At 30.2% G+C, this 23,026-nt stretch overlaps 3 protein-coding genes across 3 annotated transcripts; 2 read left to right on the top strand and 1 right to left on the bottom strand.

The window, feature by feature from the left end:
• The first annotated feature begins 635 nt into the window (after positions 1-635).
• On the top strand, positions 636-2,507 carry LOC130946039 (uncharacterized). The gene is made up of 2 exons (XM_057874721.1): positions 636-1,775; positions 1,983-2,507. Exons 1-2 carry the CDS (start codon positions 636-638, stop codon positions 2,505-2,507), a joined length of 1,665 nt encoding a protein of 554 aa, XP_057730704.1.
• A 2,221-nt stretch (positions 2,508-4,728) lies between these two features.
• Positions 4,729-9,914, top strand: LOC130944569 (histone-lysine N-methyltransferase, H3 lysine-9 specific SUVH1-like). Its single transcript, XM_057872935.1, has 3 exons — positions 4,729-4,867; positions 5,008-7,577; positions 9,313-9,914. The coding sequence occupies exon 2, from the start codon at positions 5,145-5,147 to the stop codon at positions 7,512-7,514; it is 2,370 nt and encodes a 789-aa protein (XP_057728918.1). The 5' UTR covers positions 4,729-4,867; positions 5,008-5,144; the 3' UTR covers positions 7,515-7,577; positions 9,313-9,914.
• A 274-nt stretch (positions 9,915-10,188) lies between these two features.
• Positions 10,189-21,418, bottom strand: LOC130946639 (protein ZINC INDUCED FACILITATOR-LIKE 1-like). The gene is made up of 17 exons (XM_057875452.1): positions 21,327-21,418; positions 20,237-20,277; positions 19,607-19,667; positions 19,405-19,507; positions 17,772-17,874; positions 17,577-17,630; positions 16,559-16,621; positions 16,258-16,307; positions 16,090-16,165; positions 15,026-15,217; positions 14,567-14,654; positions 13,403-13,488; positions 13,200-13,307; positions 12,259-12,303; positions 12,079-12,167; positions 10,955-10,998; positions 10,189-10,606 (listed from the first exon to the last, which is right to left on the bottom strand). The coding sequence occupies exons 1-17, from the start codon at positions 21,385-21,387 to the stop codon at positions 10,494-10,496; spliced, it is 1,377 nt and encodes a 458-aa protein (XP_057731435.1). The 5' UTR covers positions 21,388-21,418; the 3' UTR covers positions 10,189-10,493.
• Positions 21,419-23,026: the final 1,608 nt, after the last annotated feature.

Raw genomic sequence — 23,026 nt, 5'->3', positions numbered from 1 at the left:
TTTTGCAAATAATGTTAGAAAAATAAAATATTTTTATATTTAAAATTTTATAATTTTATGTCAAATAATTATTTTTATTTTTATTTTTTGTAAATGACAAAATAAAAAAAAGTTAAAAAATTATATAGATCAACTTTTGATTTATTTTGTGTGTGTACTTTTTAAATAGTTATTCCCAAATATTTTTAAAAAAGTTTGGATCAAATAGACAAAATGTTTGCTAAATACAAAAATTGTTTGTCACTTTAAAAAATATAATTATTTTTTTGGGCAATTTATCCAAATAAATAAAATAGGTGAAAGCTTTACTCAAATACACAAAACAGATATTCCTTACCTGATTGTGCAATTTAACACTTCTATGTAAACCGTGGAAAGCTACCACGGTTTACAATTTTAACATAAACCGTGGCAACCTACCATGGATTATGAATTGTGTGGTTTGTGTGTAAACCGTGGCAAGCTCCCACGGTTTATGAAGGGAGAATGCGAAGCATAAACCGTGGCAAGCTCCCACGGTTTATGAAGGAGAAAATTTGATCGTAAACCGTTGTAGGTTACAACGGTTTAGGAACACTGAAATTCTATATATATATGTGGGTGACATTCTACTTGCACAAGAGATCATTCTCACAATGGCAAGTGAGGAGGAGAGTGTTCTTGCCTTAGTGAATTGCTCTGGGAAAATTAAAAAAAGCAAAAGCCATGGTGTGAAGTTCACAGACAAAGAACCATTGAGTGTGTTCATCAGTTCGTCAAGCACTTTGTCAGATCTAAAGAACAGCATCTTGCAGAAGCTTGGCGTCTTTGGTACGAAGTGGGTGAAGAAGCTATTCTACAAGATTCTCATCGCAGTTGTCTCGACGGGTGTTCAGTATGATACCTTTGTGCTAGCGGCTGATGAAGATATTAGGGTTCTGTTCCATTGTGTTAGGAGTTTTCCAGAGATCCGAATTCACGAGTTGTTTGCGAAGTTGGAGGTTGGTGTCGATAGTTCTGGGGCATCAGCTCCATTTCATAGCTCGACTTCCGCGGGAGGTGCGTCTAGTTCGATGCCTGCGGTCAGACCGTATCTTCCGCCGGTGGGTTCCCCTACGTTCGCAGCTGATTTAGAGCGAACGGTGGTTGTTGGTTCTGTACAGTTGGAGAATGAAGGAATCTTTGAGCAGCCTGATGTCGTGGGCACCGGTGGTTGCCAGTTACCTTATATGGAAGGCTTTGGTGAACCTGATAGAGTAGAGAATGCAATGTGTGACGATGACTCTGACCAGGAGCCTGTCGATATCATCGGGGACAGCGACGACGACACAGGTGCCAATCCACATGCGCAGCATGGGCCTTCAAGTTCTGCTTCTCAACAGTACCCTCCACACTTCTCCACACTAAACTTGGAGGTTCTTGGTCAACAGGAGGACGGTGGTAACACGGTCGGGGGCTCTTCTACAGAATTTCAGATTGGACAATCTTTCCAGAATAAAGATGAGGCTGTGCTGAGTGTGAATGACTATAGCATCCGGCGAGGTGTTGAGTACAGAGTCATCGAATCAGATCATCTGAAGTATCATGGAAAATGCAAGCAATTCGGCAAGGGTTGTACTTGGTTGATTCGCGTTGCACTGCGTGCACGAAAAGGCACTTGGGAGGTTAGGAGGTACAACGGGCCACACACATGCTTGGCAACCTCTATTTCCAGTGATCACCGTCAGCTGGATTACCACGTTATCTGTGCGAGGATTCTTCTGTTGGTTAGGGCAGATGCTGCAGTTACGGTAAAGGTACCGCAATAAGCTACAGAAGCCGATTATGGTTTCATGCCTAGTTACAGGAAGGTTTGGATGGCGAAGCAGAAGGCAGTGGCACAAATATATGGAGATTGGGAAGAGTCGTACGCGGAGTTGCCACGTTGGATGCTGGGAGTACAGTCAACAATGGCCGGAACAATAACCGTGTTAAAGACCTCTCCTGTTTGACTTCGTGGTGAGGTTGATGAGTCGACGGTGTACTTTCACCGATTATTCTGGACATTCCCACCCTGTATCGAGACATTCCGTCATTGCAAGCCCCTCGTCAGTATTGACGGTACCCACTTGTATGGCAAGTATGGAGGGACACTGCTGTTAGCGATAGCGCAGGATGGGAACTCCAACATCCTCCCCATTGCATTCGCCCTTGTGGAAGGAGAAAATGCAGAGTCGTGGTCATTCTTCTTGTCCAACCTACGAGAGCATGTGACTCCTCAGGAGGGTATCCTTTTAATCTCTGACAGGCATAACGGGATCAAGGCAGTGCTTGAGGCATTTGAGACTGGTTGGCTGCCTCCACGTGCTTTCCGAGCGTACTGTATTCGGCATGTGGCAGCGAATTTTGTCCTAACTTTCAAAGGTAAAGATTCAAGGAGGATGTTAGTGAATGCTGCCTACGCAAATACTGAAGCAGAGTTTTATTACTGGTTTGACATCATGCGGACTGAGAATCCAGCAATGTGTGAATGGGCCAATCGGATGTAGTACGACAAATGGACCCAACATGAGGATAGTGGTAGACGGTTCGGGCACATGATAACCAACACCAGTGAATGTGTGAACTCGGTGCTAAAGGAAACTCAAAACCTCCCGGTCACATCATTGGTTCAATCAACTTACGGGAGGCTTGCTCAGCTTTTTGTGGTACGGGGACAAACAGCAGAGGCACAACTCGAATCTTGTAATGAATTTTGCCAGGTATTGGCCAAGGCAATTGATCGGAATCTAAGAGACTCAAGGTGCTTCACTGTCACGTTATACGACAGGCATCAATCGGAGTACACCATGGCCGAGACAACACCAATCGGGCGCTTCTCGCTGGGTAGCTATAGAGTTTCCCTTAAAGATCACAGATGCGACTGTGGCCACTTTCAGGCGCTGCATTATCCTTGTTGCCACGCCATTGCATGTTGCGCCTACTCCCGCCTTAATTGGGCGTCATATGTTCACGAGGTCTATCATATGAGTGAAGTTTTCAACGTTTACAAGCAGTATTTTGTTCCGCCTATCCTGGAAGGCCTATGGCCTCCATATGCTGGGCCAACCATCATTCCTGATCCTAACATGAGGCGTGCAAAGGAAGGTCGTCCAAGGGCAACCAGGATCCATGGTAGTATGGATCAGTCTCTCTGTCTCTGGAGAACTAGCCAAAGCGCTGTGGGCTATGCCTTCAGGCTGGGCATACGCGGAGGAACTGTGACCAGCGAAGACATACTACCGGGGAGGATGCGTAGATCTCATTACCTTGTTGTTTTAGTTGTTTTATTAACTGTTCAGTTGAGTTGTGTATGGTTGGTTAAGTATATGAATGTCACCATGTTGATTTTCTGCATTAATTTCATATGAATAAAATCCATTTATTTTAGATGTTTGATTGCATCAATGTGGTATCATTTAGACTGCGCATGATAACTGTGACGGAAATAATGTATATCATAGAATCTCAAACCGCTTAAACTATCAAATACATAGCAGATAACATATCATTTAGACTGCACACTGTGATCAAATTTTCTCCTTCATAAACCGTGGGAGCTTGCCACGATTTATGCTTCGCATTCTCCCTTCATAAACCGTGAGAGCTTGCCACGGTTTACACACAAACCACACAATTCATAATCCGTGGTAGGTTGCCACGGTTTATGTTAAAATTGTAAACCGTGGTAGCTTTTCACGATTTACATAGAAGTGTCAAACTGCATAATCAGGTAAGAAATATCTGTTTTGTGTATTTGAGTAAAGCTTTCACCTATTTTATTTATTTAGGTAAATTGCCCTATTTTTTTGGTTATATTCTTAAATTATTCGATAATTTATCTATTATTTGTATTTTTTAGGATTATTTTTGACAATGATATGAAGTTTTTAAAACTAATTTGATAATTTTTCCATAGATATCAGTGTGTGGAATAACTAATATTTGAATTTTTAACTAATATTTTATAAGTTAATATTTTTGGCATATAAATTTAGATGCTAAAATTGTTTAGATATAAAAAATAATTTTAAATAAAAATAGTTAAATTTTCATAACTACAAGGATATATAATTTTATTACAGTGAAGAGTAAAATCTCAATATCATTATTGATTAAATATATACTTAATATATGTTAATATAAATTCAATTAAAACTTTTAAGAATGTCATTAAAACTTTGTTATATTAAGCTGAAATTTTGTAAAATTATTATAAAGAAGTCAACTCTCAACATAGATCATAGAGTAGTATTTTTCATTTTGTATAAAACAAAATCCAATTTTAAGAAAATAAAAATAAATTAGTCCTTAATTTTTTAAATATAATAAAACAATAATTTAGTCTATAATATTTTTGAGAAATTGAAAATTTAATAAATTATATTTAGAAAATAATTTTACAAATAGATTAATTTATTTAAAAAATTCCAGACATACTATACCAATTTATATATTTATTGTAATAGAATTGTTTGATGTTTAAAAAGATTTGATTAGATAGTTGTAATGAGATATAAAATTACTAAATACACATATAATATTTAACCTAATATAAATAAATATAATTCATAAAATATTGAATTGAAATTGCCATTTCATTCAATTTAATACACTAGTTAGTAGTTATAGTTATTTTATTATAATTTAATTATTTTGATTGAACCCCAATTAATCTAACTAAGCTTGATAAAAGCTTAGTTAGTTTAATTGTTATCTGTCCCTCTTCCTCTTCCTCACAACAATTGAGAAGTTACGGTGTATTTTCATTTCATTTTCTCTGCCGACTTCTCCTTTTCTATCCGCACGAAGAAGAATCTATTGCAAGTTACTCACTTTTCTCGCACCACGAAGATTTATTCTTCTTTTGGTAAAAGTTTGAAATTTCTCCTGTTTTATATTCAGATTCTCGTAAACTGCTTCTTTATATGTGTTTCAATGAAACCTACTGCTTTGATTTCATTTTCCCGTGCTTTTCTAACACTTTTTTTTTTTTGTGGTTTTCTGCAGCAAAATGACGAGATATTCCAAGTTGAGTGTTGCTTTATGAAGTTGTGAATTTGAAGGAAGAACAAAGGTGACTAATTTTTAACTTATGAAGCTTGCTTGTACTGTTACTTTATTGAAAGTTAGGGAGGGTTATAATAATGGAAGAAGGGTTATGTCAAAACTCATCAGATTCTGTTAATAAGTTAGGGATTGTAGATGTTAAACCCTTGCGTAGTTTGGCACCAGTGTTCCCGGAATCTACGCTAGGTTCTACATCTGCCCAGCCCCCATATGGATTTTCTCCATTTTTGCCCGTGGGTGTTAATCAAGAATCTCGAGCATCCCCTGCTCCGGCGCCAGCTCCGGTTCCGGCTCCTGCGCCTGCGCCAGTAAGGTCATTTAGGAGTTCAGTAGTTGAAGAAGAAGCCCCACGTGGAGCTGATGGTGATGGTTCTTCATCAATGGAGGGGATTAGTGGTGCTGCTAATGACCGAAACCATGCAGCACAAGATATGTGCGGAAGCAAACCACCTCGTGGTTCTATTCCAGCTCCGGTTCCATTAAGGTCCTTTAGGAGCCCTCTGGTTGAAGAAGAAACCCTGCACGGAGGAAATGGTGATGGTTCTTCGTCCGTGGATGGGCTCGATGGTGTTGTTAATGACCAAAATTGTATGGCACCACATATGCGTGGTTGCAAGTCATCTAACACATCCATACCGGCTCCGACTCCATTACGGGTCTATAGGAGCCCCCTAGTTGAAGAAGTAAACCTACGGGGACCTAATGCGGATGCTGGTTCATCATTTGAAGGGTTCAATGGTGTTGCTAATGCCCAAAAGCGTTCAGAACCAAATTCACAAGGCAACAAATCATCCCAAAAGAGGAGCAGGGTAAATCAAGATTCAGATTTTGTATTGTCTTCGTCGATCAGTCTTAGTCTAGAAAAAAGGAGTGACGCTGACCGTGAGACTGTTAATTTTGTACTCATGACATTTGATGCTCTTCGAAGAAGGCTATTGCAACTTGAAGAAGCCAAGGAATTGAACACGACTGGTGTTATCAAGCGTGCAGATTTAAGAGCTAGCAATACTATGACACTCAGAGGGGTTCGAACGAACCTGAGAAGGAGAATAGGAGTAGTGCCTGGGATTGAGATTGGTGACATTTTCTACCTACGAATGGAGTTATGTCTCGTGGGCTTACATGGACAGACAATGAGCGGAATCGACTATGCGACTATGAAATGTGAATCTCAGGAGGAACCTTTGGCTCTAAGCATTGTTTCTTCTGGAGAATATGATGATGATACAGAGGATAATGATATTTTGGTATATAGTGGTCAGGGTGACTTCCACAAGAAAGATAAGAATGCGACTGATCAGAAGCTTCAAAGGGGTAATCTTGCTTTGGATAAAAGTTCACAACGGCATAATGAAGTAAGAGTCATCCGTGGACTGAAAGATGCTACTAACAAAAGCACAAAAATATATGTTTACGATGGTTTGTATAAAATCCAAGATTCTTGGATAGAAAGGGGGAAATCTGGTGGTGGCATTTTTAAGTATAAGTTTGTAAGATTGCCTGAACAGCCCAGTGCTTTTGCTGTTTGGAAATCAGTTCAGAAATGGAAAGAAGGCACCCTTTCAAGGAGTGGTCTTATTATTAAAGATCTCTCTTCAGGAATCGAGAGTATTCCTGTATCACTTGTCAATGAGGTTGATAATGCAAAGGGTCCTGGTTTCTTCACTTATGTTCATTCTCTCAAAAACCCAAAACCATTTGGTTCAATTATGTCTTCTCATGGATGCAATTGTAACAAAGCATGTGTCCCGGGAGATTTGAGTTGCTCTTGCATTCAAAGAAATGTTGGTGATTTTCCATATATTGCAAATGGTTTTCTAGTAAGTCGGAAGCCATTGGTTCATGAATGTGGCTCTATGTGTCGTTGTCTTCCGAATTGCAAAAATCGAGTGTCCCAGTCTGGTTTAAAGCATTACATGGAAGTGTTCAAAACGTTGGATCGAGGGTGGGGTCTTCGATCATTGGATCCTATTCGTGCTGGTACTTTTATTTGTGAGTATGCAGGAGAAGTTGTTGACAGAGCCAAGTTAAGTGTGAACGGGAGGGAAGGAGATAATGAGTACATATTTGATACAAGCCGTATTTTTAAACCTTTCAAGTGGAACTATGAACCTAGCTTACTGGAAGACGGGGCTTCAAGTGATGGCAATGAAGATTATGATATACAATCCCATCTAATTATAAGCGCCAAAGATGTTGGGAACGTGGCTAGATTCATGAATCATAGTTGCTCCCCAAATGTTTTCTGGCAGCCAGTTGTATATCATGAAAACAATCAATCCTTCCTTCACATTGCATTTTTTGCCCTAAGACACATTCCTCCGATGACAGAGTTAACATATGATTATGGAGTTACCCGCTCTGGTCATGCTGAGGGTAGCAGTTCACCCAAGGGAAGGAAGAAATGCTTTTGTGGATCCCCAAAATGTTATGGTTCTTTTGGTTGACATTTTTGCTGCTGTTTCTTATAGACCTGCGTGTTGCTAGCAATTGTATCCAAGGATGAAGAGGTTTGTTATCTCTTTCATGTCTCCAAATTCCTTAGTTATTCAGATATGATCTTTATGAGAAATGAGTACTGGGTTCTATTTTTGTTTCTTCTTTGTAATATTTTTTTGCTTCTTGTTCTATGTTGCCATTTTTGTCAAAGTTGATACAATATCAAGAATCTTAATGTTTTTCAGTTTTGCATAGGAAAGGCTTGCAACAATCTTGGTCAGACCATTTTAAGTGTTTATGCTAGTTATTCAGGAAGCAACTGTTTTGGAGTGGTCATTGATATATACACATGTAGCAGTTTTTTCCCCCCTCCCCTTAAACCCCTTTGTTTGACCATTCATGAAACAACTTAGTAATCTATGAGAATGCATGCATCATGTTTTCTTGTCAATTTTTTTTCCCTTGTACTATTCGGAGCACATGCTTCTTACATTTACTCCCACTTTTGGCTTATAGTCGATTTGAGTGAATGCATCGATGGCTTTTTGAAATTTTCTGTTACATGTGATGCCTGATGCAGTTGCTTGAATGGGCTTATGTTGTGTCGTCGTAAACAAATGTTTAAGCTTTCAAAGGATTGGATTGTGTTTTCTCGATAAAACAGATTGGATAAATTCATCATAACAGCCTATCTAACTATCCATTTTTAGCTTATTTTCTCAACCTGAAAAGTCACTTTAAAATAAGTCAATAATCAACAGTTAGCTAATAAGCTTACATGATAAGTTTTCTACTATAAGCAACTTAAAACATGTATAAATGCATTCATCATATTGTATATGTACTTTATTGAAACTCGAAAGTAAAAAAATGGTTAATGCAACCAAGATCCTACAAACTAGGTAAGTTTACATTTCCATTCAACAAGGGATTTTAGTTGATAGTGCATTCATTTCTCCTCAGATGCTATTGAGTTTATGACTCTGATTTTATATACACAATAATTATAAAATTTTTTTCCTTTCTTTTGTTGGGTCTATTAGCTTTTGAAGTTAAGGCTTTGAAGTGTAGAAACATATAGATATAGACTTTTTTTGCTTAAGCTGTTGTGTAACACTGCATTTGCCTTTGTTGCCAATCACTACATAGGTTGTGATTAGGATTGTGTTCGGAAGTCGACAACTACCATAAAATTGTCTGTATGGCATTAAAAAACTTGGTCGTCTTATCCTTTCATTCATTAGTAATGCACTAAGCATGGTTTTGAACATCTTCATGTAGTTCTGTGGCCTGTGGGTAATGAAACAGGGTAACAAACTTGGTAAACAAATGAGTTTATTGTAATTAGGAGGTGCCTTGTGACATTTTAGAGATGGAATCAGTTGAAAACGATACTGTAAATACTTCATATGAAAAGTACTATAAATTTTGCATGATAATATTTAGGGTGCACAATCTCACTGCATAGTGAACTCCATGACAGGGGTTGTTATTTAATTTTTTTTCCCCGCATTCTTTGGTTCTGGGTGTGTGCTTTTGAATTTAATTGGTGCCACAGTCCTTGTTAATTGCTGTTATATCACTTGTCTCTGAAATTTTCTGTTTCAGTTTATGAAGTCTTATTCATAAATTAAATATTAAAAAGAGATTTAAGCATAAATGCACTTTAAACACATAAGGCTTTGTTGTTGTCATCGTCGTTGTTTGGTTCTTAAAGCTTTGTACATTTTTAGGAACATGCCTTAAAAATCATATGGCGAATGAAACTGTATGTCTTTGTCTAATGCAGTTTTTTCTATTTGACAGGTGAAGAAGGCATGTGATGTCGTCAATGGCAGAATCCACTTTTGTTGTTCCAACTTAGTTGACACATGCTTGCTTTGATTATTCAAATTGATCCACCCAGATTTTGAAAAGGAAAAGTAAACTAGTTGGTTTAGATTGTTAGAAAATTCTTGCCCAGTCTAAGTTTATAGGGTGGAAACTTTGAGTGAGGTGTGTAGTTATGATTCTTGGGACTAGAAAGTGTCATCATATTTAATCTTCAGTCCTTGAGTTATGTAACCAACTAATGTTGATTAAGAGGATACTTGTTTTCATATTTGGGATTAAAGAAGCCGATTTGTGAAACGATGCTGGTTATCCAATCAAAAGCGTTATTGTCAGCATTTACTAGACTCTTATGCTTACTTTTGGGAGAGTTATGTTAATTGTACCTAGTTTTTTATGTTGGGATCTGAGTCTTTATTATGGTTAATGGAGTGTGATTCGATGATATCACTCTCATAACATCATCTAATTTTGGAATAGATGAGGCCTTCTATGAAAACTACCCCAAATCAAGTTCTTCCGTTCAAATCTGTATTTTTTTTTTTATTTATTGATAGTTAATTTCTGCATTTCTTCTAGTAAATCTTGATGGTGGCTGATGGACTTATGAAATTGGTGAATCTTGATGCTTGTCGCTTGACTTATGAAAATTATGAATTTCTGTTTTTGTTCAAATTGTTGTATAAATTGGTGAATTGCTGGGCTCATGATGGAAATTATCCGCATAAGGATTCCAATCACTTAATAATAGACAACTCCATTCGATTAAACTGTGTTGCCTACAATATTTAGAATGAACGTGAACTTTTATTCCTTGTGTGAAGGAAGTGAATAAGAATTTCTCATCCCAAACTTACATTTTTGTTATTCAAAAGATTAAACTAAAGCATATATGTAATTTCGTAGATTAAATTAAACATAATCATGCATGCATGCTTACAATCTCAAATCTCAATGATGAAACTAAAGCTTTATTAATTTTTTTTAAGCAGGAGCGAAAAAGAAAAAATGCCAATTAACCATTCGCTCCTTTTAATTACCACACTTGTCATAAGTTCATTTGATTTTGCTCTATATCTACTCAAAGATTCAATTACTGCTATGAATGTGGCAACTAGCATCACACATTTTCCACTATGACAAAATTGATTGGCTTATTAGTTTAACTGAACTCTCTGTGTTTTCTTCTTTTCAGCAAGGAATGGTTTGAACAGCATCAATATTCCAACTGCTTCAACTATGTTCAAGGCAAAGAATACCATATGGGGCCCTGCAGTTAAATATATAATTTCCAACTATATAAATAAATAAAAAAAAAAAACTAGAAATATTACTTGCATATGAAAAAGTAAACACTTAGCTGATACAGAAGAAAGACATATTTTTAGCCATTTTTTTCATGAATTTAATTTTAATATATTGTCAATTTAAAACAGTTAAAAATAATTATTTTTCATATTAACTGTATAAATAGTAATCTAAACGGATGTAATTAAGTGACGGTGTAAAACAGTTTCTATCTCATTCAAAATCTTCAATCTCATTTAAGATTTTGTATTTTACTTGTGCAAGTAACATATCTCATCAAAAGCACTAAAAAGTTAGTTGAGCATCATACCTGGGAGGAAAGAAGCATCCATCCGCTTCTGTGACCAAGTTAATCTGCATTCACAAAGGTTATAAGATATGCAAAAATGAAAAATGAGAATAATATAAAATTATCTTATTTAATTTAATATTTTTAATTTTATATATATAACATCAATAATTATATATTTATTATATTTAAAATTATTTATTTATTTTAAAATAATTAATAAAGATAAAATAAAAAATTTTAAACTATTTTAAATTATTTTTTATTTGTCTTTCAAATTTTTTTGTTATGAAATCCCATACCTCGGATAGAAAAGTCAAAATATGGAATAATGAAAGTATAGAACCTTTGAAGGGTTAGAGGCTAACTTCTTAGAAAATTAAATCAAGAATATTTAAGAAAGTAATACAAGTACAATATACTAGAACATTGAAGTTTAAAATCAAATTGAATTGAAATTGAATACAAGTTGCACTCATCATCTCCATATTAGAAGAATGATGAATCATAAATTGGAAGTTTCAAGATTGATGATTACGAATTTGAAGCAAAATTGAACAAGGAATTGGCTAGTCAAAGTTTCTACATGTTTCTTGGATTATGACAATTAGTATTTAGTTGTTATAAGAATTATTATTTTATTATGAAGGTTTGCCTATATAAAAGCTTCATATATGTATGTTGTTATCTATCTTTCCATAAACCAAAATACTTAGTGTTTGTTTCAAAAAATTATATCCTTATTACTACGAGTGTTAGTGAGTTTGAGAGATGAAAAATATGATAGCGTCATTTATATGAGTGAGTGATTCTAGGGCCAATTAAGTGTGGGTGTTATATTTACATAACTCAAAATAAAATTAAGAGATATGGGTCAATGCTAAGATACCAAGATAAATAGTTTCTTGCAGCTTGTTTGCTTGAAATTTCAATTGATGGGAGGGATTTATATTTGGCAAACTTGGTTTATCCAAAATTTTGTAAAAATATATTTAAATAACTATTTAAAAAGTACATGCAAAAAATACCAAAATTCGATCTCTAAGAATCGGATCGATTGCGAAGGAGTTGCCCCCTAAGAAATAATAATAATAAAAAAAAAAAACAAAAAAGAGAGAAGAAATCATAGATAGTTAGATACTCACACTGCACCACCAGCAGCAGGACCAACTGCTTTGAATAGAGACATAGCAGTCATTGAAAGGCCATTGGCTGCCCCTCTTTGGTGCTGTTCCTGTTTTCCAAAAATCAACCTATTACAATAATTCCATGAAAAACTAGTCTCTACCTTTTTGTAACGTTAATTGAATTATAGAGAAATTTACCACTACTCTGTTTTGTATGAGGAACAACCCAGTTGTTACTGTTACCTGAGTCCAACAAAAAAGTACAATCACTCAAACTTGTAATTTGGATAAGGTTAGTTTTTTACTAAATTGATCTTCTTAGGCCTATTCAAGCCAATCATGTTATTTTATAAATTTAATTTTAATGTACAACGTAAACATGTTTTACATTTTCTTCTAGTTATATATGACCATTTTAAGTGATAGTTATGAAATTTCAAATTTGTCATTTTTGTTAATACACATTTTTATACCTATTTTTCATGTAAATTACAATAATCTCCATATCATAATAACTGTTACGTTGAAGAAATTGTTTTGTTCAACAAGTTTGTCATTTTCACATTTTAATGTAATATTTATTAAAAATATTCCTTTTTAATTCTCTGCATGCATAAGGATAATCACAATACATAATAAAATAGGTGAAATTCATAGTGTCTATAGTTATATTGGCTATACAATTTTAAGTGTTGTTAAAATTAAAATCATATTTTTTTTTATATTTTGATAATATTTTTTATAATTATTTTTTAAATTAAAAAATATTATTTTAATTTTAGCAACACTTTTAAGCATTGTTAAAGTTATATAATCACTATAACCATAAACACCATAGCATGCACTATTTTAATTAGCGGTAATGCTAGGGAGACAAAAAAAAATCAGAATTTATCTTATTTAGCATTCATTGACTGTTGCTTTAGCATTTATTAATTATCGCAACAATTAATAAATACTAAATAAGACAAATTTTGATTGTTTTTGTCTAATATTTTTTTATTACCAAACCTTTCTGATTAATTAGCAGTGTGCAAATAACTAAATTGGCAACTATTGTGAATCCAAGGGATTGAATCATTATTTTAAACCCTTAATAATGCCATTAATGAATGATTAAATAACAAAGGCAAACTTACAGCTAGAAGATTCTTCAGAATTGAAGCACCACATATCACTAAGAATAGTATTGTGCCTGATAACATTGTCATGAAGGAGAAACTTTGCAAAAGTGGAATGGATAAAATCTGCACGTGCTTCCAACCAAGAACACATATAAATATAAAAATATGATACACTGAATTGCAATAATTAAAAGCAATTAGGTGAATTGAAATCTGACCGCTGAGATCCTAGCAATGCCAATAGGTCCACAAGCTCTTTCCACAGAAGGGTATAGCAAAATTTGGTAGATGATGAGTGAAATACCTGACCATTATTTCAGAAATAATTAAATCAGTAATTATGCAAAGTCCAAATCTAATATCAGTTAAATGTTATAATTGTAATACATTGTCTATCAAGTTGCTTATATTATCGGCCAATTAAATATTATGTTAGGTTTAAATAAGCTTTTGATTCGTATAAAATACTCATTTTTAATTTTGGTCCAATAAAATTTAAAATATTTTATTTTTGCCTATTTTGTGATTTATTTTATTAAGTGTCGACGGATTTGGATTTTTTAAATTTTAAATTTCACTTTAAAAAATAAAGTGTGATCTCTCACTTTTGAATAACTCATCTCTTATATTTTTTCTGTTGTACCTATGAAATAAATGATAAAAGATTATATTTTATCTTTTAAAATAAAAATTCAAAATTTAAATGATGCAAATTAAGTGTTACATAACAGATTGATTGTTACGTAATAAGTCTTGCCACATTAATCTTTCAATTTGTCATGTTATTATTTAACTTGCTACATATGACAAATTAGACTAAAACCAAAATTTTTTAAATTTTACTACAAAAAAAAAACCAAATATTTTGTAGTAACTAAAATTTTATTTAAACTATTATTTTATCTATGACATGGACCCAATTAACGGTGGGCCATTTAATTAGTGGACTGGATCTATTAGGAGCCATTACAAGTATAAATAAGAGACTATATTACTGGTGTGAGACTTCATACAATACAATGACAATTTATTTGTCTTATGTATAACAACATCTAAATTTAAAATTTGGCCGAGATAAAATAGTGGATAGAAATTTTTAAAATATATTGTGTACGAGTATATAATGTAGATAAATTTGTAATATTATAAGTGTAGAATTAAGAACTGTTCAATTTATGTTTAAAAAAGAAAAAAGACTATACTACTGTAATAAATAAATAAAAACTAAAATAGAGTAAATTTAGGGTTATTGGGGAGTGGATCCCCTTTGATACTATTGACCATTCACTATTCCATTCATAATTTAGTTGTCTATCTCCCTTTTACTTCTTTTATTGGAAAAAAAAATGAGTAGGAAATATTTTTAGATGTCAAATTTATACCTGAGACTGCAAGAACATCACCAACGACATCAGTTGTAAAGTTCAAACCCCCTAGCTTTGGAGGAGCCACAGCCCATAATGAGAAAACCTAAACAAAATTGAAAGAACAAAATTCAAATGTCACATTTTCATATTCTGTAGGAAAAATTATACTTTTTTGTTCTTTAACGTTTACCTAGAGTTTAAATTTTACCCTTAACTTGCAGAATTTAATAAGTGAAAATTGAACCAATTCTAAAACTCTATAAAAAAATTATAAATATAAATTATTTTATTTATTTTAAATTCTAGACTCTAAATTATAAATCTTTATATTTGTATTTTAAATTACACATTTTAAATTCTAAAATTTGTTAGGAAAATATATGTTTTTCATACACGTGGAAAATAGAAGGAAAGAAGAGAATCTAAAAAGGAATTGTGTTAGATTCGAAGAGTAGCATGAACCGAAATCCTAACCTCTTGATAAGCAATATCATGAAGTGAGAAAACACAATAAGCAATGATGGATGACATTAAAGGCCAGTTCAAGAGAAGGTTCTCTTTCTTATGGATCATATTCTTGTCTTTCTTATTCCCACTGCTTCCATTTTCGATAGCTTCTGCATCATCTATGAACTCATTGCTTTCTTTGTGGTTGTGAAGTGTTTCCTGCAAAATCATCAAATTCTAAATCAAAGGCGCAAAAATTAACAAATATCATTTATCACAAATTTGTTACTTTCTCTGTTTGTCAATGTTTGTCTTTTTGAAAAACGAGAAAATAACTATTTTTGATCACGAAAGATTGAAATACTGATAATAATGGCTAATTTATATAATCTTTCATGATTATAAAATTTATTTAAATTAGTCATGGTTAGTATTATTGGCGTCTTAATTTTTTATAGTTAAAAATGACTATTTACCCTTTGAAAAAATATACATAAACGACCATAATTATTTTTTTTTCTAATTCACTTTTAAAATTTATAATCAACTACCCATCCCAACAGAAAAAGATAACAAGAGTAAACAAAATTCAAAAAATTTTACATCGGATACTTTAATTTCTAACAAAGTTTTATTTTAAAAATCCTCAAGAATTACTCTTGTTAGATAAGTTTTTTCTTCACTTTTAATCAAATTTTTAATATACGTATTAGACAAATAAATTTTTAACAAATTTTATTAGAAGACAATTAAATTAAAAAATATCACTATAAGATAAATTAGTCATTTAAAAAATAAAAATAACAGAAGAATCAATCTATTCAATAAGAGAAATTATTGACAACTTCTAAAGAATAAAAATTTATTAGAGACTAAAATAAAACTGCTAAAAAATAAAAATTTATTAAAAATTAAAGTATCCCATCTAAAATCTTTTTAATACTAATTTGGATATTTATTCAGATAAAAATGATTTTAAGAGTAAAGGTAGTTCAACAGTTATATTTTGTACTTGTAAACGTAGAATCTAAAAGATTTTAGGAGACAAATATTGTAAAAGAGAGAGGATATAAATAACTGAAGGTTCATACCGGAATCCAAATACAAACAATAGAAACTACAAGCGCGAATCCTGATATTACAAAGCAAGGCAAAACGTATGGAAACCTGCAGAACAAAATGAAAATCCACACATAATTGAAGGATAAAATTATAGAAAGAAACAGAGAGATTTATAAAAATTAAAAAAGTATACTTACTTATCCCAAAAGGAGTCTTTTGCAAATATATTTGGATACTTTTCTACTGGCTGCATTACATAATTTTGAAAAGAATTAAAAACGTTCTTGCACATAAGACTTGAAGATGCAAACTTTATCTATTAAATAAGAATTGCATCTAAAATTTATGTTTTCTATCCTCAAACAATAAATGTATTTCTTTAGACAATAATGGTTAAATTAGAAATTTTAGAGGTCCAGCGGTTTTTAATAATTTTAGTTATTATTGTTCAGCATAAATATTAAATTATTTAGATAAAGAAAAAAAGGTATACAGTACCTGAGCCAAATAACCTCCCAGCGCTGGACCAATGATTAAACCTATGCCCCAAGCTGCACTCACCTGAACAAAAAGAAACATATTGAATTGTAGTAGAGTAACTTATTTTGTGATTTGTAGTTATTATTTAATAATTATTAATATTTTTAATAATATAAAATTATATTTAATAATATGAGATTACATATTTTTTTTAATAATTAAATATTAGCTAAATTTGAATGAAAGTATTAACTTCTGAAATTTTTTTTTGTCTCAAAAGTCAAAATTAATACTTTTTTCATACAATAAAAGAAGGAAAAGTATAGTTAATCAACAATATTTTTGAATAATGTATGAACAATGTGAATTAATAGGGTTAAAAGAATAAATTTAAATTAGTAGCATTAAATTAGAGTGAAGTGTATCTTTAATTGGTGGTTGTTCATGTTGTTCAAAATAATTATTGTTCCCCTAACATTTTCCATAAAAGAAACTCTAATAGTTTTTTGAGTTTTAAATTTGACATCTATAAGTTTTACTTTATATTAAAGATTATTAATAAAATAAAAAATTATAGAAAAACGGTTTTATTTTGATAAAATTTTAATTAAATTTATTTTTGTATAAAATTTAAAATAAAATAAAACTAAATATTAGATTGACAAATTTTATATTTAATTTTAAATAATTATTTATGAAACGGAATTCTTAAAAAACATGTCAATATGACTTTCTGTAGGATCTAAAATAAAATAAAATAAAATTAAAACCCAACTATGGAAATGCTCTTACTATTTATATTAAGAAGTATAATCAACTTTGTCATTTTTTAATTTTGGTAGATTCAAAACTACATAAATTTAAACCTAAATTTTCGTATCTATTCTAAAAATACCGAAACTTCAAAATGTATCTATTAGAAACAATTAACTAATTAATACTACATTAAAACTTTAAAATGAGAAATATTATTGGACACAAATTTTAATCTGAAAAAGAAAGTTATTCATAGACGAAAGAATTATGAGGAGCTTACAGTTGAAAGTCCAAGAGATTGATGTTCTTCTCGAAAAATTTCAGTAGCATAGGCCTGTTAGAAAGAGGATCATGTCACAAGCTTATTTCAATGGAAGTTTAAATGATAAAAGTTTTAATTCTTTCCTACCTCATTGTAGATTAATTCTTCAACATGTCAAATTATCAAAGTAGAAATTATTGTAAAGAAATGTACCTTGACAGGTCCAAGCAAACCATTTAGACTTCCAAGAAGAAATCTCATCAGAATTGCCATCCAAAAGCTTGTGCTAAGACCAAATAATGTGTTGAAAATCACACTGAAATCAAGTAAACAATCATAATTATCGGAAAACACATCAAAGAGCTTAAAACATAATTTATTCTCCTAATAGATTGCATTAATAGTATCTACTCAAGAATTAATTGTTTTTATGAAAGATATTACAAGTAATTAGCTTTTACTCCATTTAAGTAGGACAAACAATCGGATAAATTCTCTCGATTTTTTTATTTATTTGATAAAATATGAATTATTATTATTCAATATTTTTTTTACATATTTTTTTAATTTCACTTACAAAATTTAAGGTAAAAAACACACTTTATTAAATAATTATAAAATAATTTAAAAGATCTATTTTTGACAAACAGTGATATATGACATGATAATTAACTTTAATAAATTGTTGATAGTAATTACAAAAATGAGTGATTTGGGTGGTCAGGGTGGACAAACCTTGTCACATGTGGACAAACATAAGAATTTTGTTATTTTGTGTTTTAATTATACATGTTAAGATTATAAATTAATTTTTTTTATCAAAAATACAAAAAAATAAGTTTTTAGTGTATTTATTTTTTAGAATTCAATTTTGTTTAATTGAAAATATAAAATATTTTACAAAATTATCTAATTCCACATATTTTTTTAGATGATCATTTATACAGTTAATAAAAATACAAAATAATAATTATTTTTTATAATATAATATTATATAATTAAATATACATATAAAATTATTTTACACTAACAATACATTAAAATTAAATTTTTATTTTATATTATTAGGACACATATTATTAGCTAACTCCATATAATAAACGAGACACATTACCAGTGGGGGGGGATCTTTTTATATTTTGTTTTTATTGTTTGCTGTTTGTTCTTTTTACATGTTCTATCTCCTTGTCGTACTCTTGACACTTGTGTTAAAAAATAATAAATTCTTGTGTTAAAAAAAATATTTATTATTTTTAAATCAAAATTACTAAATATTTTAGAATCTAGATATGAATAAATATGTAATTCAGTATTAGTTAATATTTATTTTTATTTATATGTATGTCATGATAAAGTGATACGATAAAATATTAAATCATTTTTAAATTTATAAAATTTTATATAATTCATTTATCAAAATATCCTAAAAATCAATACTAAATTTATCATCACATATTTATGTATAAATATATATATTTAATTTATTTTTAATATATATTTTAATATAATAATAAAAATTCACATACAATTTTTATATGAATTTGATTATTAAAGTTGTTAAATAATAATTTAGTCAAATAAATTAAATTATTTTATAAAAATAATTGCATGTGAATCTTTATATATGTATATAGTATATCAATAGATAATATTTACTCTTTTATAAACTAAATACATATAAAAATTAAAAAAAAAAATAGTTAAAATGACAAATGATTTATAATTTAACTTAAAATTTAGATTAAAATCTTAAGAATAATAATTTTTTTATAAATTGATATAATAAAAGATATTTTAAAAAGAAAAAGTTGGATACCAATATTTGAACATGCAAATAGATACTTACACTGTGATAACCCCTATAATTATAACAGGTTTGCGGCCATACCGATCAGAAATCATTCCCCACATAACAGAAGTCAAACATCTGCCCAACATGAATGTTGATCCTGCAACATTTCAACATTATGATTCAGGGAATTATAAACTCATAGTAAATCATAGAACAATTGAAAGAATTGAAATGCTAAAAATTAAAGTAACCTTACCCACATAACCGGCATAGGAACCAATATCTGCCTCTGTTTCTGCAATATTAAAATCCCTTACCTGCCAATAAACGACATGTTGCATTATAAGAAAGTTGATATATGTTGTATTTTAATACTCGATCTATTTGTATTTTATAAAAACATAAGTTAATATTTTATTAATTTAATTTTAATATTTTATTAATTTAATATAGTTTAAGACGCGAATCTAATTACATAATATTTTTTATTCTATATTAACTGTGTGAATAAAAAATATGATTAGACAACTTGTAAAATGTATGACTTGTTAGTAAGTTAAAATAAAAAAAAAATTCATGGATACACTCTTTTTGAACAGAGACAAAATAAGTCTTGCTAAATAACTAATAGAGTATTTATACAATATATATAATAGATTGTTCAATTGGTCAATATGAGATAAAAATAAAATTTATCCATATTTATCTTAATTTTAAAAGTGACTACCACTATATAATCTCTTTCATCATACACATTGTATATTACATATATTGACTCATGATATTTTCTCTAAAATTAAATATATTGGAAAAGCTAAGTAGTGTCGCAAAATGACAAATGAAAGCCGTAACAATAGTAAATGGTTAAAGTGTTGTCGAAACTCACCATGAAATAAAGAAACGGAAATAGAGATGATATTGGCAGCGCTGTATAGAGCAAAAGAAAAGGCATCATAAAAGTAATCAAATATTACAAAAAAAAAAAATAAAAAAATAAAAAGAAAAGAAAAATGGAGTGTTTCAACTTTTACGCGGCAAGAAATGAAGATCAATAAGAACCAGTTTGTAGTAAACATTGTCAACATTTTTTTTGTATTATTGAAATTTATAATTACTAGTAATTAAGACAGCATGATTATAATAATCTTAACTAATCTCATATGCTTATTATTCATACTAACTAGTTAGAGCGTAGAAGATCCAGTGTACATATTTTTGGGATTAGCTAAAACTTTTAATTATGGATCCTTATTATTCGATACACAATTTCAATCATTTAACACAAAGATCAAAGTAAACTATGATTTTAGTTAGTAATTTTTTAATTTTCTCAAAACTATTTTTTTTAAAAGGAGAAATAAATAGAACCGAGATTCCAGATCTTCGATCTATTATATTAATATAATTATATATCGCTTCAAAAATACTACTAGTGCTGTTTTAGTATTGAGTTCACAAATGCACACCCTTACAGTGAAAAAAGAAAACAACAAAAGAAAAAAAACATAAATCAAAGAACTATTCTTTTTTTCTTTTTTATCTTTTATATATCATTTTTTCTTTTTTATCTTTTATATATCATTTTTTGGTACTTCCATGCAGTTGTCTTCCGTCTTAATGTGAAGACAATAATTAAAAATTATTAGATAATTTAATATGTTTAACTAAATTATTATTTAATAATTTTCAATCATTATCTTTTTTTTTTATATAAAAACAACTTTGTTGATCACATCTTTTAATGGTGTAATTCCGATTATAAAGTTAGAAAGCAGTTTATATAGCAACCTAGCTAGTTGAGTTCAGTTATAAACACAGAGAGGATCCTATAATAACACCAAACACATTCTAAGAGAAAATAAGGAACTCAGTAGTCAGTACGAACTCAGAATTAAAAAAACAAAAATTGGAAGCAACAATTGTGGCAAAATAGAAAGAAATTAATGAAAATAAATAGAGAAAAAAGAAAAACTTACTGGCACATAAGACGACGATCCATATAATGAAAAGATTCTTAATGGAGACACTATGGTTCATATCTTTGACTTGATCCACCTTACAACCAGGACAATCCTCATGGTATTGCTTCTTCTTCACCAGTAATGCCTCCCTAACATTATTATTATTTGAATGGTAATCTACATTTCTCATTTTTTCTTTCTTTTTTTAATTTTTCACACCCTTCACTTTTCTCTTCAATTATTGCTATTTGAATCCAACATGCAGCAACAAGAACATAAATGAAATGGAATAAAAGAGAATGAGAAAATTAGTGAACAGAAAGAGACACGAAAGAAGTGATGGTTGAGAATGCGAACGTACAGTTGTCGAAGGAAGCCTGGGACTGAAAAAATGAAATGGGAGTTAAGAACACGAGGGACGGGTTCCACTACTTATATGTAGAAGGAGACACAACACTCATAAGAATGGTTAAAAAATTGGCATTTATTTGCGACGGAAAGACTAATCATGAGAACTTGCAAAAATTTATAGGAATGGAGACAGGGATTGAGGTATTTATCTCATGAGAATCGGTAAAATTTTTGCAAACAAATTTATTTAAATGCATTTATATATATAAGTTGTGTAAATATTAAATAATCTTAATTCATTTTATTTTAATTTATATGTTAAAAATATTATGCGTATGTTATTATATTAAATTTGTATTTGAATTACTTTGATTTGATATATTTAATTAATTAAATTGAAGAAAATTTTATTTTAGTTGTATTAAATCAATCGGATCAAATCGGGTCTAATAATTATAGTGCGGATAATTGGATTTATTATTATTGCTATAATAAACTGATTTTATTCTAGTTTATTAAAAAATAAATTATTAACCGATTTAATAAAGATGTCTAATAATATCATGTAAACGTCTTTAAAAAAAAATATTTTTAGTATTTTTATCAAAGTGATCTTCTTCTAATCACAACTTTAAATTGACTTGTGTCTTGCTCTTTTTTTTTCTTTTTTATTTTTTCTTGCATGAAATATTCTCCTTGACATTAAAAACATGTCACTAGAATAATATATAATGATATTTATAATTAAATTTCATTATAATATAATTAAGTAAAATTTATATTCACAATTAAATTTTTTTTTTTTTACTTATCTGCCACTTTTTTTAGAATTAATTACTAAATTGTTATTGCGATGAGGAGTAATTTGATTACCACTAAGCCAATTTACTTATTTTTATTTGTTATATTTTTTTAATATATTACATAATTATATATTTTATTTTTTAATTAATATAATTTAAAATATTTAACTAAATATTTTTATATTTTTATATTTTATATTTTATATTCACTATTTTTTAAATTAATATTTTTTAATTATACAAAATTACTAAAATAAACATAAAATTTTATTAAACATCTATAAAAAATAAAAAATATTTATATTAATTATAAAATATTTTCTTTTAAGTTTATGCTCAATCCCACAATAAATACTATAAGTCTTGACACTAAATATGATTTTTTTTTTTTTACTCTGAAATTGCTATATATTCAACTTGAAATTCAATTAGAGCTGATGTATCATGCGAATTTCTGTCTCTAAATCTAGATTCTATGTTTGGAAATCTTTGCTATGCCATGGCCTTAAAGTTTAAAGTAAAAAGTGTGGCGAATATTGTAAATCCCGAAAAGTTAGCAAA

Source organism: Arachis stenosperma, chromosome 8 (assembly GCF_014773155.1).
Source record: "Arachis stenosperma cultivar V10309 chromosome 8, arast.V10309.gnm1.PFL2, whole genome shotgun sequence".
In the NCBI taxonomy this organism is placed as follows: domain Eukaryota; kingdom Viridiplantae; phylum Streptophyta; class Magnoliopsida; order Fabales; family Fabaceae; genus Arachis; species Arachis stenosperma.
The sequence above is the reverse complement of the archived record's forward strand: the minus strand, read 5'-3'. Positions and strand labels throughout refer to the sequence as shown.

Coding starts and splice junctions, on each gene's coding strand:
- LOC130946639 (XM_057875452.1), bottom strand. CDS start 21,387: ATGAACCATAGTGTCTCCATTAAGAATCTTTTCATTATATGGATCGTC. Junction 17,875..19,404: donor ATTATAGGGGTTATCACAGT/GTAAGTATCTAT, acceptor ACTTGATTTCAG/TGTGATTTTCAACACATTAT. Junction 16,622..17,576: donor AATCTCTTGGACTTTCAACT/GTAAGCTCCTCA, acceptor CTTTTTGTTCAG/GTGAGTGCAGCTTGGGGCAT.
- LOC130944569 (XM_057872935.1), top strand. CDS start 5,145: ATGGAAGAAGGGTTATGTCAAAACTCATCAGATTCTGTTAATAAGTTA.
- LOC130946039 (XM_057874721.1), top strand. CDS start 636: ATGGCAAGTGAGGAGGAGAGTGTTCTTGCCTTAGTGAATTGCTCTGGG. Junction 1,776..1,982: donor ATGCTGCAGTTACGGTAAAG/GTACCGCAATAA, acceptor CTTCGTGGTGAG/GTTGATGAGTCGACGGTGTA.